At 47.7% G+C, this 13918-nt stretch overlaps 2 protein-coding genes across 5 annotated transcripts in view; both read right to left on the reverse strand.

Annotated features, from left to right (window-relative positions):
* LOC121593151 overlaps nt 1-2131 on the reverse strand; it is a 30379-nt gene extending 28248 nt beyond the window's left edge. The window contains exons 1-2 of one of the 4 annotated variants that reach the window (XM_041915270.1): nt 2064-2131; nt 1188-1389 (exon numbers count right to left, since the gene is read on the reverse strand). The gene's annotated coding sequence lies outside the window, so the exon portion shown is untranslated. Of the gene's footprint in view, nt 1-1187 lie in introns of all 4 variants that reach the window. The other 3 variants (XM_041915269.1, XM_041915268.1, XM_041915267.1) reach the window with 3 other exon arrangements.
* A 4515-nt stretch (nt 2132-6646) lies between these two features.
* LOC121594304 (intraflagellar transport protein 172 homolog) lies at nt 6647-13902 on the reverse strand. The gene is made up of 4 exons (XM_041917408.1): nt 13789-13902; nt 11685-13723; nt 11283-11623; nt 6647-9687 (listed from the first exon to the last, which is right to left on the reverse strand). Exons 1-4 carry the CDS (start codon nt 13825-13827, stop codon nt 6881-6883), a joined length of 5226 nt encoding a protein of 1741 aa, XP_041773342.1. The 5' UTR covers nt 13828-13902; the 3' UTR covers nt 6647-6880.
* Nucleotides 13903-13918: the final 16 nt, after the last annotated feature.

Below are 13918 nucleotides of genomic sequence, written 5' to 3' on the forward strand. Positions count from 1 at the left end.
AGACGAGTGGGAAAATCGGAAGAGACAAGATCGTACATTTTATGGATACGTATTTGCGCTGAAAGGTCATAAAACTCAATTGGAAGATAAACGGTAATTGAATTAGAGCGCTGTTCAGAACCATTGGAGGATGCACTTAGCTGGAGTTCTTTCGGTTGATTTTTTTGGGATGGTAAAACAAGCTGAATGAAATTATTCCCCAAAGTAACGGCAAGTAAATAAGCTGGGATGTGATTTTAGCAAAAAGCCACCCGTGTTTCATTTGAATGCCAAACGTAATGAACGGTAGCATAAGTTCGCTGGACAGGAGTAAAACGAGCAGCACAAAACTGAAAACTGCCCGTTTAATATCAGACAAAAATGACACACCGCGTCCCTGGTTGGACTTATCATTAAAACTTGTTCTATTGGGCCAGGGAATTGTAGCACGAAAGGAATAAAACAACGCTAGCACAAAAAAAGATCTACAATACATAACCCACTTTCAGCACTCGGTCCAAGCACCAAAACAGTCAGGTGTCATTTTCAGCGATGCCTAGGCAGCACGGTTTACTCCCTTGCCAGCCAGAAACTCCTCTCAGTCTGCTGATGAAGAGCTTGCCCCGGGGCGGTCGGTATGGTTTGTAACGGATTTTTCATCTTTCCTTCCCACACAGACTCACACACACATACACAAGCAGCGTGCGTTCTGTACGTAGTCTGCACACATTTCTACTGCTATGTATCGGACTTACTTGGGCGATGTGTGTATGTGTGTGTGCTTTTTGGAGTTTTTCTTGCCCACCTGAACAAAGTTAACATTTTTCCGCTGAACTCAGACTGTGTCTACGAGCATAACTCGAGCACAAAATGCGCGACATAATGAACCCCCGGTGCCGGAACCATCCGGCCGTGATGGATGCTGGATGGTGGAGGTGTGCTTAAATATTTTCTTTCCGGGAGCAAGCGTGCGAAAGCGCCTAAAAAGTGTGCTTATGAATTTTCCAGTCGTCAAACCATGCATGGTTAAATACTAGCGAACGCTTCTAATAAATCGCACACTCGGAATGGCGGAATGGGGTGCCGCGGTGCGTATTTATAACTTGATAACGGAATGGTTCAACAGAAGCATGATTCGTTAAAAGTAGAAACTGGAATTGGGAATGGGGTGTGGAAATGGGATCAGCAAGCTTGGTTTGCAAACTTACCTAATTAATATTTACTCGTTTTGCACTGTGTTTCATTTCACTTAGAGAGCTTTCTTTAAACGATAACGTTGCACATGCTTTTTATATTTCGTTTTACAGCTTTCGTAAACACTGTTTATTCAATTTAATAAGAACGATCTTACACTCGCACGACACGCACGCCCAGCACGAATGGCTAAGCGGGCATATGAATACATTTCACCTGGCAAAAAGAAACACCGTTAAGACTAATAAAAACTTTTGAAACTTTTCCACCGATATCCACGATCTTACGACAAGCACGAGCTTTTTTCACCTTTTTTTACCACCTTGACACAGCCTTCTTTGATGAGAGTAGTGCGATCCTTGAGTGATGCGCTTTCCGCAGCTCAAGCAAGCAAGAACTTTTACAAACAATTTTTCAAATATTTTTTTACATTCAAACTAAGCCATGGCAGAATGTAAAGCCCGAAAATTTTGTTTTCACACAGCGTAAAACCTTCACTAATATTTCACAATCTTGCTGTGCTTTCTCGCTATTCTTCTCCATTCAGTATTGCGCCTCGTGCTTAACAGGGGTGAATATAAAGCTCGCAGCATTACGCCTATTAATAGCGATAAATCACCCCCGGGGATTGTTGATGCGTGGAGCTGCTGGAATCAATTTTCACTCGGTGCCTAGACGCTACGACAATAGATGTTGATTAAGACACACACATCAACGCTCAAACATTTCAGCACTAGAACATGTCAGGCAGAAATGTAACGATTTCCTGTAATGTTGCATATCTTATTTTTTAACTCATCTCACTGTAATGTCACTATTCGGGGTAGGAACATCCTCCTCTTCTACTTTAATACGGTGTAGCTGACGGTAACGGACCCGCTATGTATTACCTCCGTGAATCTGACCAACCGCTCCCGACCGTCGGAGATTGATAACTGAACTGGCTGTGCTCGAAAGGATACTGATAACTTTTGCTCCAGCAGAGCATCCTATTTCAGGTGTCGGGTTTAGGTGTTCCCAGAGCGGAGAGAACAGCATCCTGTGATAACACGACGGGCCAGTCCGACAAGAGAAACAACAGACACAGACTCCTTGCATCCCTAGATGGGTACTCTCAGTGACTCTCCTGGGCTCTCGCAGTGAAGGTGGTTTCGGTCGCTGAGATGGTATTTTGTTTTGATAAACCACTTGTTACCAGTGAGCGTTGGTGAAATCATCAGGCATACGCTTGGATGTGGGGAAATAAGGCGCGTTTTTTTGGAATCAGGAACAAAGGTTTAGGACGTGCATGCTTGGTTCTGTTTCTTCTTGTATGAGGGCTTCCTTCATTTTGCTAAGTTTGCCTATTTTTTTATGAAATTGTTACAGAAAATACCATTGCTGTTTGTAATTAAAATTCATGAAAACATAAACAATATCTTTATCTTATCTTTATCACTTTTCATCAATCACAGCGATAGAGGAGCAGATAATCGCCATGAAATAAAAGCCTACCCATAGCACAACAACCTGTGTGAGTCTTAGTAAGCGATTCTGCTCTTGGGATTCTTATTTTGGTACGAATTAATCAGCCACCATGCTTCTGAATTTTCCAATCCTTCCAGCATCATTCGCATACTCTCACCACGCTGAAAAGCGTGATGTCTACACTCTCTCACTCTCTTTCCATGATGTAGCCAAGGAATACTCAGAGAGACCCGCGAACCTAACTCTTTATCAGCGAAAGGAAAAGTTTATCCCGTAACAGGTTTCCGTCGCTCGCAACAGGTGCCATGCGCGCATCCTGTCCGGACGTCGCACTCCCAGCTTCGGTGGACGATGTTTTCCTTTTCATTTCTTTTATTTTCTGCTCAACCTTCCTTTACCATAACCCTATTTCTGCTGTTTAACCAACAACTTGTGTTGTTGATATTGTTGCCACAGCTTTACCGAAAGCTGCTGTGCTGCTGGAGGTTCTGTGTGCTCGGTGCGTTTGCCTTACTTCCAACTGCTTCCGCTTGGCAGCTTCCGTTGGCTACGAGACCCGTATCCTGTTGCGTTGTTGTAGTATGTATGTGAGCGTGCTGGGAAATCCTGCCCATCTGGGACTGTCGGGTGTTTTGTATTTGTTTTGTTTGAATCGCACGGGATAAGACCGGGTGGATGTGCAGAATGGGTGAGAGATTGGGAAATAGCGCACCTGCTACGCCGTCGTTCATGGCGTCTTTGCACGGAGAAGAACAAAAGCGAGAGGCACATACACACAAAACGGCACAAAACGGGAGCATTCAGCGGAAGCTGCTATCCGCACAGGGATAGTAGAATATTGAAGATGGAATTGCTCGCGGCTAAGCTAGGTGGAGGACGCTTGTAAACCCTTTGGTGCAGAGAGAATGGCGCATCATAAGATGTGCATATTTTTTGCATTGAGGTTTTTAGAGTTTTCGTAAATAATTCCAACTTAAGATGTTAAACTGATAATATGTTGTGGAAAACTGAGTGCTAGCCTTTCACTATTTTCTCGTTACTTATGAAGGTAAAATTGAAAAAGAAATTTGAAAGAGTGAAAGATGAAACTCAATGTTATCCTCATATGTATCAGTGTAAATTCGTGTAGCTTTATGCTATCGTTAAGTCGATCTCAGTATTGAACAATAGAAGATAACTAAAAGTGCTGAGCAATGATATGTAGATCCACAGCTGTTACTATCCTTATCTTCATAAATCCTCGACAGATCATACCTCACTTTTACGTTTGCCGTGTGATATGTGGCCGGATAAGTGTATACGACACAACGTAAATTATATTACAGTACTGTGCAGCCCTGTGCATTTCTATTGTTCGGTCGGATTGTAGTAAGTTTGGAGATAGCAATGGTCGCCATATAGTATGTTAGGTTTTAGATACGGTCGCCATGTAATCTGGTGAGCGTACATACAGATCCACGCGTACCATCGCAGTGTTTCACTGACATGTATTGAGGTAGCATAATACTTTGTTCGAAGTGGACTTTTCGACACTAGATCGTCCAGGTGATGTTAGAAACCCGGAAGGGGTTTCCCTTACTGGAAACGTTGGAGTTTAGAAGCCTTACCTTGGGAAAGGGGACATAACCAAACTCTTGAAATAATTTAGAAGGCGAAGTTTTTAGGCAGCGTAACGTCCCATCTTGGCAGACCGAACGAATCTGTTCCGACGCGATCGGAATTGGTTTTATTTATACTCAATAGATGTTATAGGTTTGGTACATTTGGTTTTGGAATGTGTTTTTGTGCCAATTAAAGGTTACTGATATTAGGTGCAATTTATACATTGTATTTGAGTGAGGTGTCTGTCATTCTGTGCCTATGCTGCGCTTTTAGTGTCTTTACAAATTTTTTAGAAAGTTTCAACTGTTCTAGCCAAGGAACGGGTACGTTGGTCGATCTTTGCCTACGCTGCGCTTTTAGCGTTAAGTTGCTATGCGTTCTCAGTTTATCTATTTTGCTACAATAACGCTTGAATTGCTTATGTTGCGCGTTTCGGTTGTTTACGATAAATGTGTCTCAATTGTTTTTTTTTTATGAACGGTATGGTTTGGGTGTGTTGCTATGGTGTGGATTGATTGGTTGATGTAATATAATGAATGTGTTGCAAAAGTGTGATTTGGCTTTCCGAAGTGTGTTACAATCAGCCGTACCGGCGAACTCGTTCGTTCCTGGGAACGTTCGCCGCGACGCTCATTTTCACTCATTTCATAGCCCTCTAGATAAAAAATTAGAAAACCGTATAGATTTTGTACTGGCAAACCTAGTGGTACAACCCTGTCCACTCATGAGCGACGAATGGTTCTAGTCGAACGAGTTCGCCGGTACGGCTGAATGTCTCTATAACTGATAGTGTGTATTATAATAAGTTCTGTACAGCAGATATGCTACAGGATGTTCGAAGTATAACGTCCTAAAAACACAAATCAGTGTGAGTATTATATTGTGTGTTCCTTGGACGTCTTAAAAAATAGATTAAAGCTCGTTGAATGCTACAGACGCAGTTCATTAGAATAATCAGCCATACCGGCGAACTCGGTTTGCCAGTACAAAATCTATACGGTTTTCTAATTTTTTATCTAGAGGGCTATGAAATGAGTGCAAATGAGCGTCCCGGCGAACGTTCCCAGGAACGAACGAGTTCGCCGGTACGGCTGAATGCGTCTTCAAGAGTGTAACATTCTACAGGGCTGTAGCGTAATCTTTGATTCTAAATGTATTTCTTGATTATATACGTTGTGATGGAGTTTACGTCCTATACATCTCTCCAAGACATTTATAGAAGATGTCGGCTTCGTGTAGTTGTTTGTTAAATTTTTTAAAAACAAATTGAGTCAGATATCTGTATTTACCTCATTGAGTTTCCTGAAAGTCTAAACTCTCATATTAATATCTTATAAATCCGACAGCATATTACATACAACCACTGTTACGACGGCATATGAATTTGTAGTCTACACGAAGAATGCGGTTTTGTAACTCAAACCCGTTCGAACCAATCGCTCAAACAACGATACTCATGGCCTTTCGACGCCAATGGCTAACCTACCCTCAAGTATTTTGAGGAGGTTATGTCACAGAAGTGGGTGAAGTGGGAAGAGCGATTCTTTTTTGCGGGATCCGTATATACAAAAATATTTCGCAAAAAAATCTTTTAGTGTTACGAATGCGAATGATTGTTTATTAAACATGCAGCTCCTTTTTTACACCCAGAAGACCATGCAATTATCAAGGTGTTAGTATAATATGTCTTTTCCGAGGATGATCAGTGTATAAGGGCGGGTTCCATGTGTTAGTATGAGTTTCTCATATTAAGTTCGCGTTACACGTTGCGTATACCCAGGCTCTAGATGAGGGTGATAGCACACCTCGCGTATTTCTACGCGAATCAAACTTGACACGGATTTAATAATCGCATACGTAACAACTACCTTGCGCTTCATAAAGACTCTCAATATTCGGATTAGCATTACAAAAGTACGTTCTGTTCCACATTTTTCATTAGCTCATTTCTATCGACAGTCATGTAGGTCGTGTTGAAGTTCATGGGCAAGTGATACTTTGAGATCTGATGCTTGAAGTATTTTTGAAGTTATGGAAACGCATTTAACAATTTCAGCTGAGAAGTTTTGTAACAGATTTGAAGCAATAGATGCAAGATGTAACGATGTATGTAAAACGTGATCTTAGAAACAGATTTTAGAACTGCGATGTTCCTAATGATTTCAAAGTTCGACCAAAATAAAAATATTGATAATGGATTTCCAGTCATGAGAGACGACATTAACCGTTCGTATTGGTTAATCGCGTTATTGACTTCATTTTCAAAATCAATTGTATAGCAAACAAAAATATGAGTATTACATTTCGAATAAATATTTTGAAAGTAAAACATTTTAGTTTTGTTTTCTATTGTTTTTGAAGCATTATTTATTTGAAATGTGACAAATCTAATGTTAGGCCGCAAATACACGACGCGCGTTTCCGCGCCCGCGGAAACGCGTATAACAATCCAGCCATAGAAATGAAATGTCATTCGAACGCGCTACCGCGGAAACGCAGAGATACCCAGCTGGATATCTCTGCGGAACTGTTATACGCGTTTAAACGCGCCCGCGGAAACGCGCGTCGTGTATTTGCGGCCTTATATAATTTTAAATCAAAACACACAACGACCAACTACAATCCAACCGTTATCTCACTAACCAGATAGGAAGTTGGCCGGGCCGCACCACTTCTCGATGAAATCAATCACACCGGGAATGTCCGTCTGCGGTGCCATCCGGGCGGCCACCGTCAGCTTGCTCCACGCATCCCGATTTGCCAACCGGTGTGTACGCTGAAACACGACCGGCTGCCGGCCCATCACCGGATAGCCGCTCACCAGACACGGCTGATCGGACAGCCCCAGACTAGCCTCGTACATGTTCCGATCGTCTGTCGGCAGCGCCTGATCAACCTTCTGATCCATACTGACCGCCAGTACCCATTCACGGATTTCCTCGTGCAGCTGCAGTTCGTTCTTGAGATGCAGCTCGGCCGGAATCGGCACCGAGCTGGGAAAGTCCGTGGAAGAGAGATCCGAATGGTCCACCAAATTGCCCGAACCTTCCTCGATCGCTTCACAAACGTCCAGATAGTGGTTCAATATAACGAACGCTTCCGATTCCCGGCCCAGACCACGCAAATCCATTCCCGCCTCGTAGTATCCCTTGTCGCACGGAATGATGTCCGTGTAGCGCAGCAAAGCGACCGATATCTTCACCGCGATCGACTGCAGTGCGGGTGCCTGCCGACACGCGGCCCGCGTTGCGTAGTAATGCGCAATCACTAGCAACTGCTCGAACCGATCGATAACTTCCGCCTCGCCCTGATCGGAACCGCGCAGTGCCTGCACTAAATTCAGCAGAAACGTGCGAACATTCTTCCAAACGGTCGCTCCCGCATCGGGCTCTCTTAGCGCAAAACACTCGAGCGCTATGCGGCTGTAAATGTTAAAGTTGGCCGCCACCGGTGGAACCCCGTGCTCGAGGTAAAGGTTAAGCGCAGCCACACAATCACCATCCCGGATCAGCTGCGCCGCGTACTGCGCCATGTACTTCTGCAGCACCGGCACACTGTGCTGCTTGGCTTTCTCGATGCACCGTACCCACTGACCCTGCTCGGCCAGCAGATCCAGCGCACCGACGATATCGATGTCGGCCAGCTGCTCCACGTTGCCTTGGTTGCGCAGCCGTGCCTTCTGCTGTGCCTCCACGTACACCACCAGCTGCGGGTCGATCTCCTTCGCCAGCCGGCGTGCCTTTGCCCAGTTGTCGGTGCGGATGAACACATCGACCGCTTCCTGGGGCAGCTCCGCAGCAAGGTACATCTGTGCCGCTGGCCCAATTTGGTTGATCTCGATCAGCCGTGGTCCAAGCTCGCGGGCCATCTCTATCGCTTCTGGGCCTTCGAGGAATTGGTTGCATATTTCGGCGGCACGAAGCAGCGCACGGGTCACCGTTGGTTCGTCGGCGTTCGCTTCCGTTATCTGCAGCAGGCACTCCGTCGCTCGGCGAAACTCTTCGTTGCGGGCGTGTTCCGATGCTTTCTGGAGCAGATAGCGTGAGTCGGTCGATTCGCCCGTGCCTCGGTTCATGCGATTGTAAAGCTTCTGCAGTTCCGCTACCGCGCCCGGCACGTACTCCTTGGCGATGCGCAGTGCGTCCGCCACCATGTTGTACTCCTTGTAGTGTTCCAGTATTAAATCTGGTCGATCGGCACGAATCATTAGCGCTTCGTATTCGGGGTAGTTGCGTGCTTCCAGTGCACTGTTCGCTTGGCTTAGCAGCACCTCGTGAACGGCCTCTGGTAGATACTTTTCCGCAACCCGCAGGGCGGACTTCCAATCGCCACCGTGTGTGTGCATCATGATGGCTTCGCGCGGTTTGTTTGCGAGTAGGAATTCCGCCTCCGCCTCGGTAAACTTGCCATCATCCTCTAGGGCCATCGCAATTTTCAGATGCACATCGTCCGCCGAACGGCCACTCACCTTACACAGCTCAAGCGCAAAATCGAACTGACCGGCCTCACAAGCGTACGCGATGCAACTGTCCAGCAGGCTCATCTTCGTGAGCAATCGGGCCGCTCCTTCGATGGGCAGTGATTTGGCCCACATGAAGGCGACCTGTTCGGAGGCCGGCTGGCCACCCTTCTGCTTGGCGACACGGTGCGCTTCCTCCCACTTGCCGGCAGTGCAGTACATGTGGACGGCAGCCTTCCAATCGCCCGCCGCCAGGAAGTGTACTTCGGCATTCTTAAACCTACCCTTCGATTCTAGCTGTCGGCCCAGGTTTAGGTGCGTCTGCTCCAGCAGACTTTTGTGATAGCGCTCCACCAGCCTTATCATTGAGTCATACAGCTCCAGCTCCTTATACATGTTGATCGCCAAATCGGGCTCATTCACCGTGAGTAACACACGCTCCGCATCCCGGTACTTACCCTCCTGCTCGAGTCCTTTCGCCAGCGCGACAAACATCTCGCGCACGTCCGCACCGGGCAGAAAGCGATCCGCAATGTCAAATGCTTTCTCCCACTGGCCGTGCTTGTTTAGCAGCTGTACCGCTTCCCGGTACAGCTCGGCCCGCACCAGCAGCTCTTCAGCCGTTTTCACGTCCCCTATCTGGCAGAGATGTTCCGCCAGCTCGACGGCGTACTTTTGGATCTCTTCCGGATCATCGACGACTTTGGCGATCTGTACCGCTTTGCGCCACTGCTTTGCACCGACCGCTGCTTCTAGGGCTTTTACGGTGCAGCCCGCTTCGATGTAGTGGCTGATGGAGGCATCTAGCTGTCGCTTGCCAACTAACCAGTCACCCCACTCCTCCTCAAGACTGGTCACATCGTCCGGTGTTACGTAGCGGGCTAGTTCGATGGCCCGGGCGTAAGCACCACCCTTGCGGTACAGCGTGATTGCCGTTTGTTGCTGCCCAGTACGGTTCGCGAGCTCTGCCGCGAGCTCAAACAATTCTGCAAGTAAGAAAATATAAGAAGAGTTTTTTTTTAAAAGTGGTACGAGCCGGATGTTGTCTAAAGCCCACAGATGAAAGGAAAAAAAATGAAAGGTAGAAGTGCTAATTCGAAGAACTAGAGGTAGAACAGAACATCATCATCAGCAGCAGTGGCAGTGGTTGCAGAGCAGCAGTATCAATGGAAGAAGCAGTGTAGATGGCGTGGTACTCTCTCCATCTCTGGATGAAGCTGTCATCGGAAGCAGTCAGCCAAAGAGCACGCTATCAGCTGGCTGTGGTAGGTTGGGAACGGAATTTTCAAGATTGTCGAGAAGTTCTGGACACAAGAAGAACTTTCGAAGGCACAGAAACTGAGTGACATTCATACAGTATATAGTACACAGTATATAACAAAATAGACTGACTGGAATACTCGAACTTATGTGCGTTTACATTTCTCAATGCTACCTTTATTACCTATCCTATACAATGATATTGAGAGTTGGAGATGATTTTGGGTTTTTTGGAGGTAACACAGACAATTTGCATTGCAAGATATGAAAATCTCTCGGATTTTGTCGGATTCCTTAAAGTTCGTATCGTAACAAGATCTCAGGTTATACCATTTTTCAACATAAATCTGTTAGGTGATATGCGAAGCTAATGGCTGTATTCTCCAATTCCCTGGATAACATCGATAACATGGGAAGGATGACTGCAGATGTATATCATACAAACATAAGAATAAAGCGAGAAGGAGAATTAAACTGATGATCAATTGGGGCGACCAGGTGGTCCAATATACTATATCATCGTCATCGTCACTACATTGTCAGATTCTCAGATCATCGATTCCAATTAGGATCGTTTTTCTACTAGCATGGAATGACTATCCTGTTGTGTAGTACTAATACATACAGCCTATACAGCCTGCAGATGCCGACCAGATCGAGTAGGTAATTATGGCGGAAGAAAACGAAAAATAGTAATAATAAGAAGAAGAACAATTTGGTAAAGGTATAAATCGACTTGGAAAGCTGCGTATTAGTTAGACGTCAATAACCTCGAGAGGGTAGGGAATACCTTGGTGCTTTAGTAACTTCTGTTATTGGTAGCGTTATTCATAGATGCATTGTGCAATGGGGAAAAGTGTTTTATACGAGCTACACACTCTATTGATATCCAGAAATCTTCGAAAACTTATGATACATGTAATAAATATAGCACATTCATAAGCCCGGTAGTCGTATACTACACAGATTATTGAACCATTCGAGCGGACTATGTTTCTCTATGGATTAAACGGTTTGCGTATTGCTCACGTCTTGGCGGTAATCTTGATGGTGCAGATGTCCGCCAGGATGCATTGTCTGTGGTATAATAGAGAGATGGAGAAATTGTACCTCATTAGTCAGGTGCTCGTAAGCACAAGATGATAATAAGATAGAACAGGACTTTCTGGATATTGGATGGTATACTTGGGAATGGAAGAATGCAGTTTTGAACCTCGAGCAGCCTGAAGACAGTTTGGAAGTCTGGTCGTATCAGCACGACGTGCTCATCACAAGAACAATACTAATAAAAGGACAACCTTAATTTTTAATGTCCACTTACCCGCTTTAATCAACGACGCAGATACACGTGTGACAAGATTCTCGTTCGACAGAAGGTGGGGTGTCTTCAATGCCAGCTTGGCCGCCTTGACCGGTTTGTTCGCCTTCATGTACAGCGTCATGGCTTTGTCCTTCTCGCCACGCTCCTCCAGCACCTCGCCCGCCTTCTCCTCCTGGCTTGTAGTGAGCAGAAACTCCATCTGTGCTTCCTTCAGCTCGGGCAGTCCATGGTACCCACGCCGCTCGGCAAGCTTGATCGCATCATCCCAACGGCGCAGCTTCGTGTACATGGCCAGGGCAGCTTCAATGTCACCCTGCTCGATGTAGATGCGTTCAGCAGTTCTGGAAAAGGCAAACACACTTTCACTCAGGACATCTTGCTCTCCTGTCCTCCCGAGCTCACCTCAAATCTCCACCGAGCAGTGCCATCATGGCGCGCACCTCCGGACACGTCATACCGGGCCCGGTCGTTTCCTCGTACCGCTCGGCGATCTTGATCATCTCCCCCAGGTAGAACGTTTTCGACGCATTGCCAAGCGCCGCAAAGCAGCGCTGCGCCACACGCAGGTTCTGCTGCGCTAGCGCAATATTCGCCAAATTATGCCACATTGCCTTGGCGGCGGGACGATCACCAAGCGACTCCAGGTAAAATATGGCACGCCCAAAGTCACTATCATTAACGGCCGTGCCGAACTCTACCAGCCCCTCGTCTAGCGGGTACACGTGCTCCGACGCAGCCTCCCGCGTAATGATCTCCGTGCGCCCATCCTCGCGCAGCACGTCCACCACGTCGCCCCGTACCGGCATCATCGTGACGTGCTCGGGCAGATCGATGTTATACCAGACGGCCAGATTGGTATCGCTCTGCGCAACGGCCACATCGCTCGACGGGACCCACTGCACGAAGGCCACCTTCGCCAGCAGCGTTTGCTTTTGCCCGGTGCCCACGTCGACCAGCACGAGGCGCATCTTGCGATCGCGGAACAGCAGCTTGTGCCCGGTTTCGCTCAGCTCCAGCCAGTCGATCTTGGAATCGTGCGAAATCTGCGCGATCGTTGACTGAAGCATCAGATCGACCACGCACACCGTCTTCATGTCGAGCAGGTAGGCGAGCTTCTTGTTATTGCGCGTGTTGCCCCGCTCGTTCAGCCGTACCGAGATGACGTGCGGATTGACAAACTCCGTCCGCACCGAGCCGAGGATGTAGTGTTCACCGTACTCGACCAACGACAGCTCACCGGCGTTGAAGATTAGCGCGACCGTGGGATTTTCGAAATAGAACCGCTCGTGGCGCCCGGTCGCAATCCAGGGAATTTCACTCGTCAGCGAACGGGTCAGATCGCACAGGATCAGTGAGTCCTCCGTCCGGCCGACCAGATAGCTATCCTTGCCCATAATTCGAATGTCATCGATTTCGAGCCCGAGCTGCGATTCGACCAGCATCGTCGTGATCGGTTCGTGCAGCGAGCGCAACAACACCTGGCTGGGAGCGACGAACGTTAGCTCAAACTTGTCCTGCCATATCGTGCGCCTCAGGACCGACTCGTACGCCAGCACTGCGCCACACAGCGAGCCGACGGCCAACCGGGAACCATCCTTACGCCAGCAGACGGCCGTTACGGTGTACAGATTGGGGATGGTTTTGCAGAGCGACTCGGCCCAAGCGTTTTGCCGCGGGCTCCAGCTAAAAATGCGCAATCGATCGTAACTACCCACTGCCACCGCCTGCCCGTTCGGGCTGGCAGCGGCCACGGTAAACTCTCGCTCCATCTCATCCCTTGCGTAGTCGAAGGTGCGCATGGCTCGTCCCTGCAGATCGTAGAAGCAGATCTTTTTATCGCACCCTGCCACGACGATGCCCCCCTGGGGCCAGGCCAGCGCCACTGGTGCCACCGGATGCTGTAGCAATCGTCCGGTCGGTTCGCCTGGCTCTTCCACCAGCAAAAAGCGTACCACCGAACCATCCTCATGCCCGGACAGTACGCCCGTGCCCTTGGTGTTCTGAGCCAGTGTCACAACCATACTGTCCGTCCCGTACAGTGTCTTTGATTTGTTGTTCTTGCAGTACAGCGAGCGTACCTTCCCGTCCTCCAGCCCGGCAACGATCAACCCACCGGCCAGCCAGGAGATGCAGGTAACGGCCGCACCCTGCGGGAATTTGTTGCAGATCACCTTCTTCTCATTCCACTGCTCGCCCAGCTTGTACACGTACACGATACTATCGCTCTGAGCCACCGCCAGCCGGCTCGAATCCGGGCTGAACGTTATGCCCCGGATAACGTACGAGTTTTTCATCGCATTTGGGTCGGCCGCTTTGGTGGAAAACTTGTCTCGCCGTTCGCCGTTTTCGTCGAACAGCAGGATGGTGCGGTCGGCTGTGGCCACCGCCAGCTTCTGATTGTTGGCGGACCAGCACAGTCCGGCCACCCGGTACAGGTGGTCCTGGGGGAGGAAAGCGATGTCGATTTGAAAAATAGACGCATTTTAGGGAAAGCTTTGCCCTTTACCTGTGCTTCAACGATAGTTTTCATGAATTTTAGCTGCATTTTCCCACTCACAAATATTTAACTGCTAAGTGGCCCACAATCAAGCACTATTCTTCTTGTGTTTCTATATTTGAATGTGCTAGAATCGATT

The sequence above is a fragment of the Anopheles merus genome, chromosome 2L (assembly GCF_017562075.2).
Source record: "Anopheles merus strain MAF chromosome 2L, AmerM5.1, whole genome shotgun sequence".
Lineage (NCBI taxonomy): Eukaryota > Metazoa > Arthropoda > Insecta > Diptera > Culicidae > Anopheles > Anopheles merus.

Excerpts from the sequence above, each read along its gene's own strand:
- LOC121594304 (XM_041917408.1), bottom strand. The coding sequence starts at position 13,827 with ATGCAGCTAAAATTCATGAAAACTATCGTTGAAGCACAG. Across the intron at positions 13,724-13,788 it reads AAACTATCGTTGAAGCACAG|GACCACCTGTACCGGGTGGC; the intron begins GTAAAGGGCAAA and ends TTCCTCCCCCAG. Across the intron at positions 9,688-11,282 it reads TGCGTCGTTGATTAAAGCGG|AATTGTTTGAGCTCGCGGCA; the intron begins GTAAGTGGACAT and ends TCTTACTTGCAG.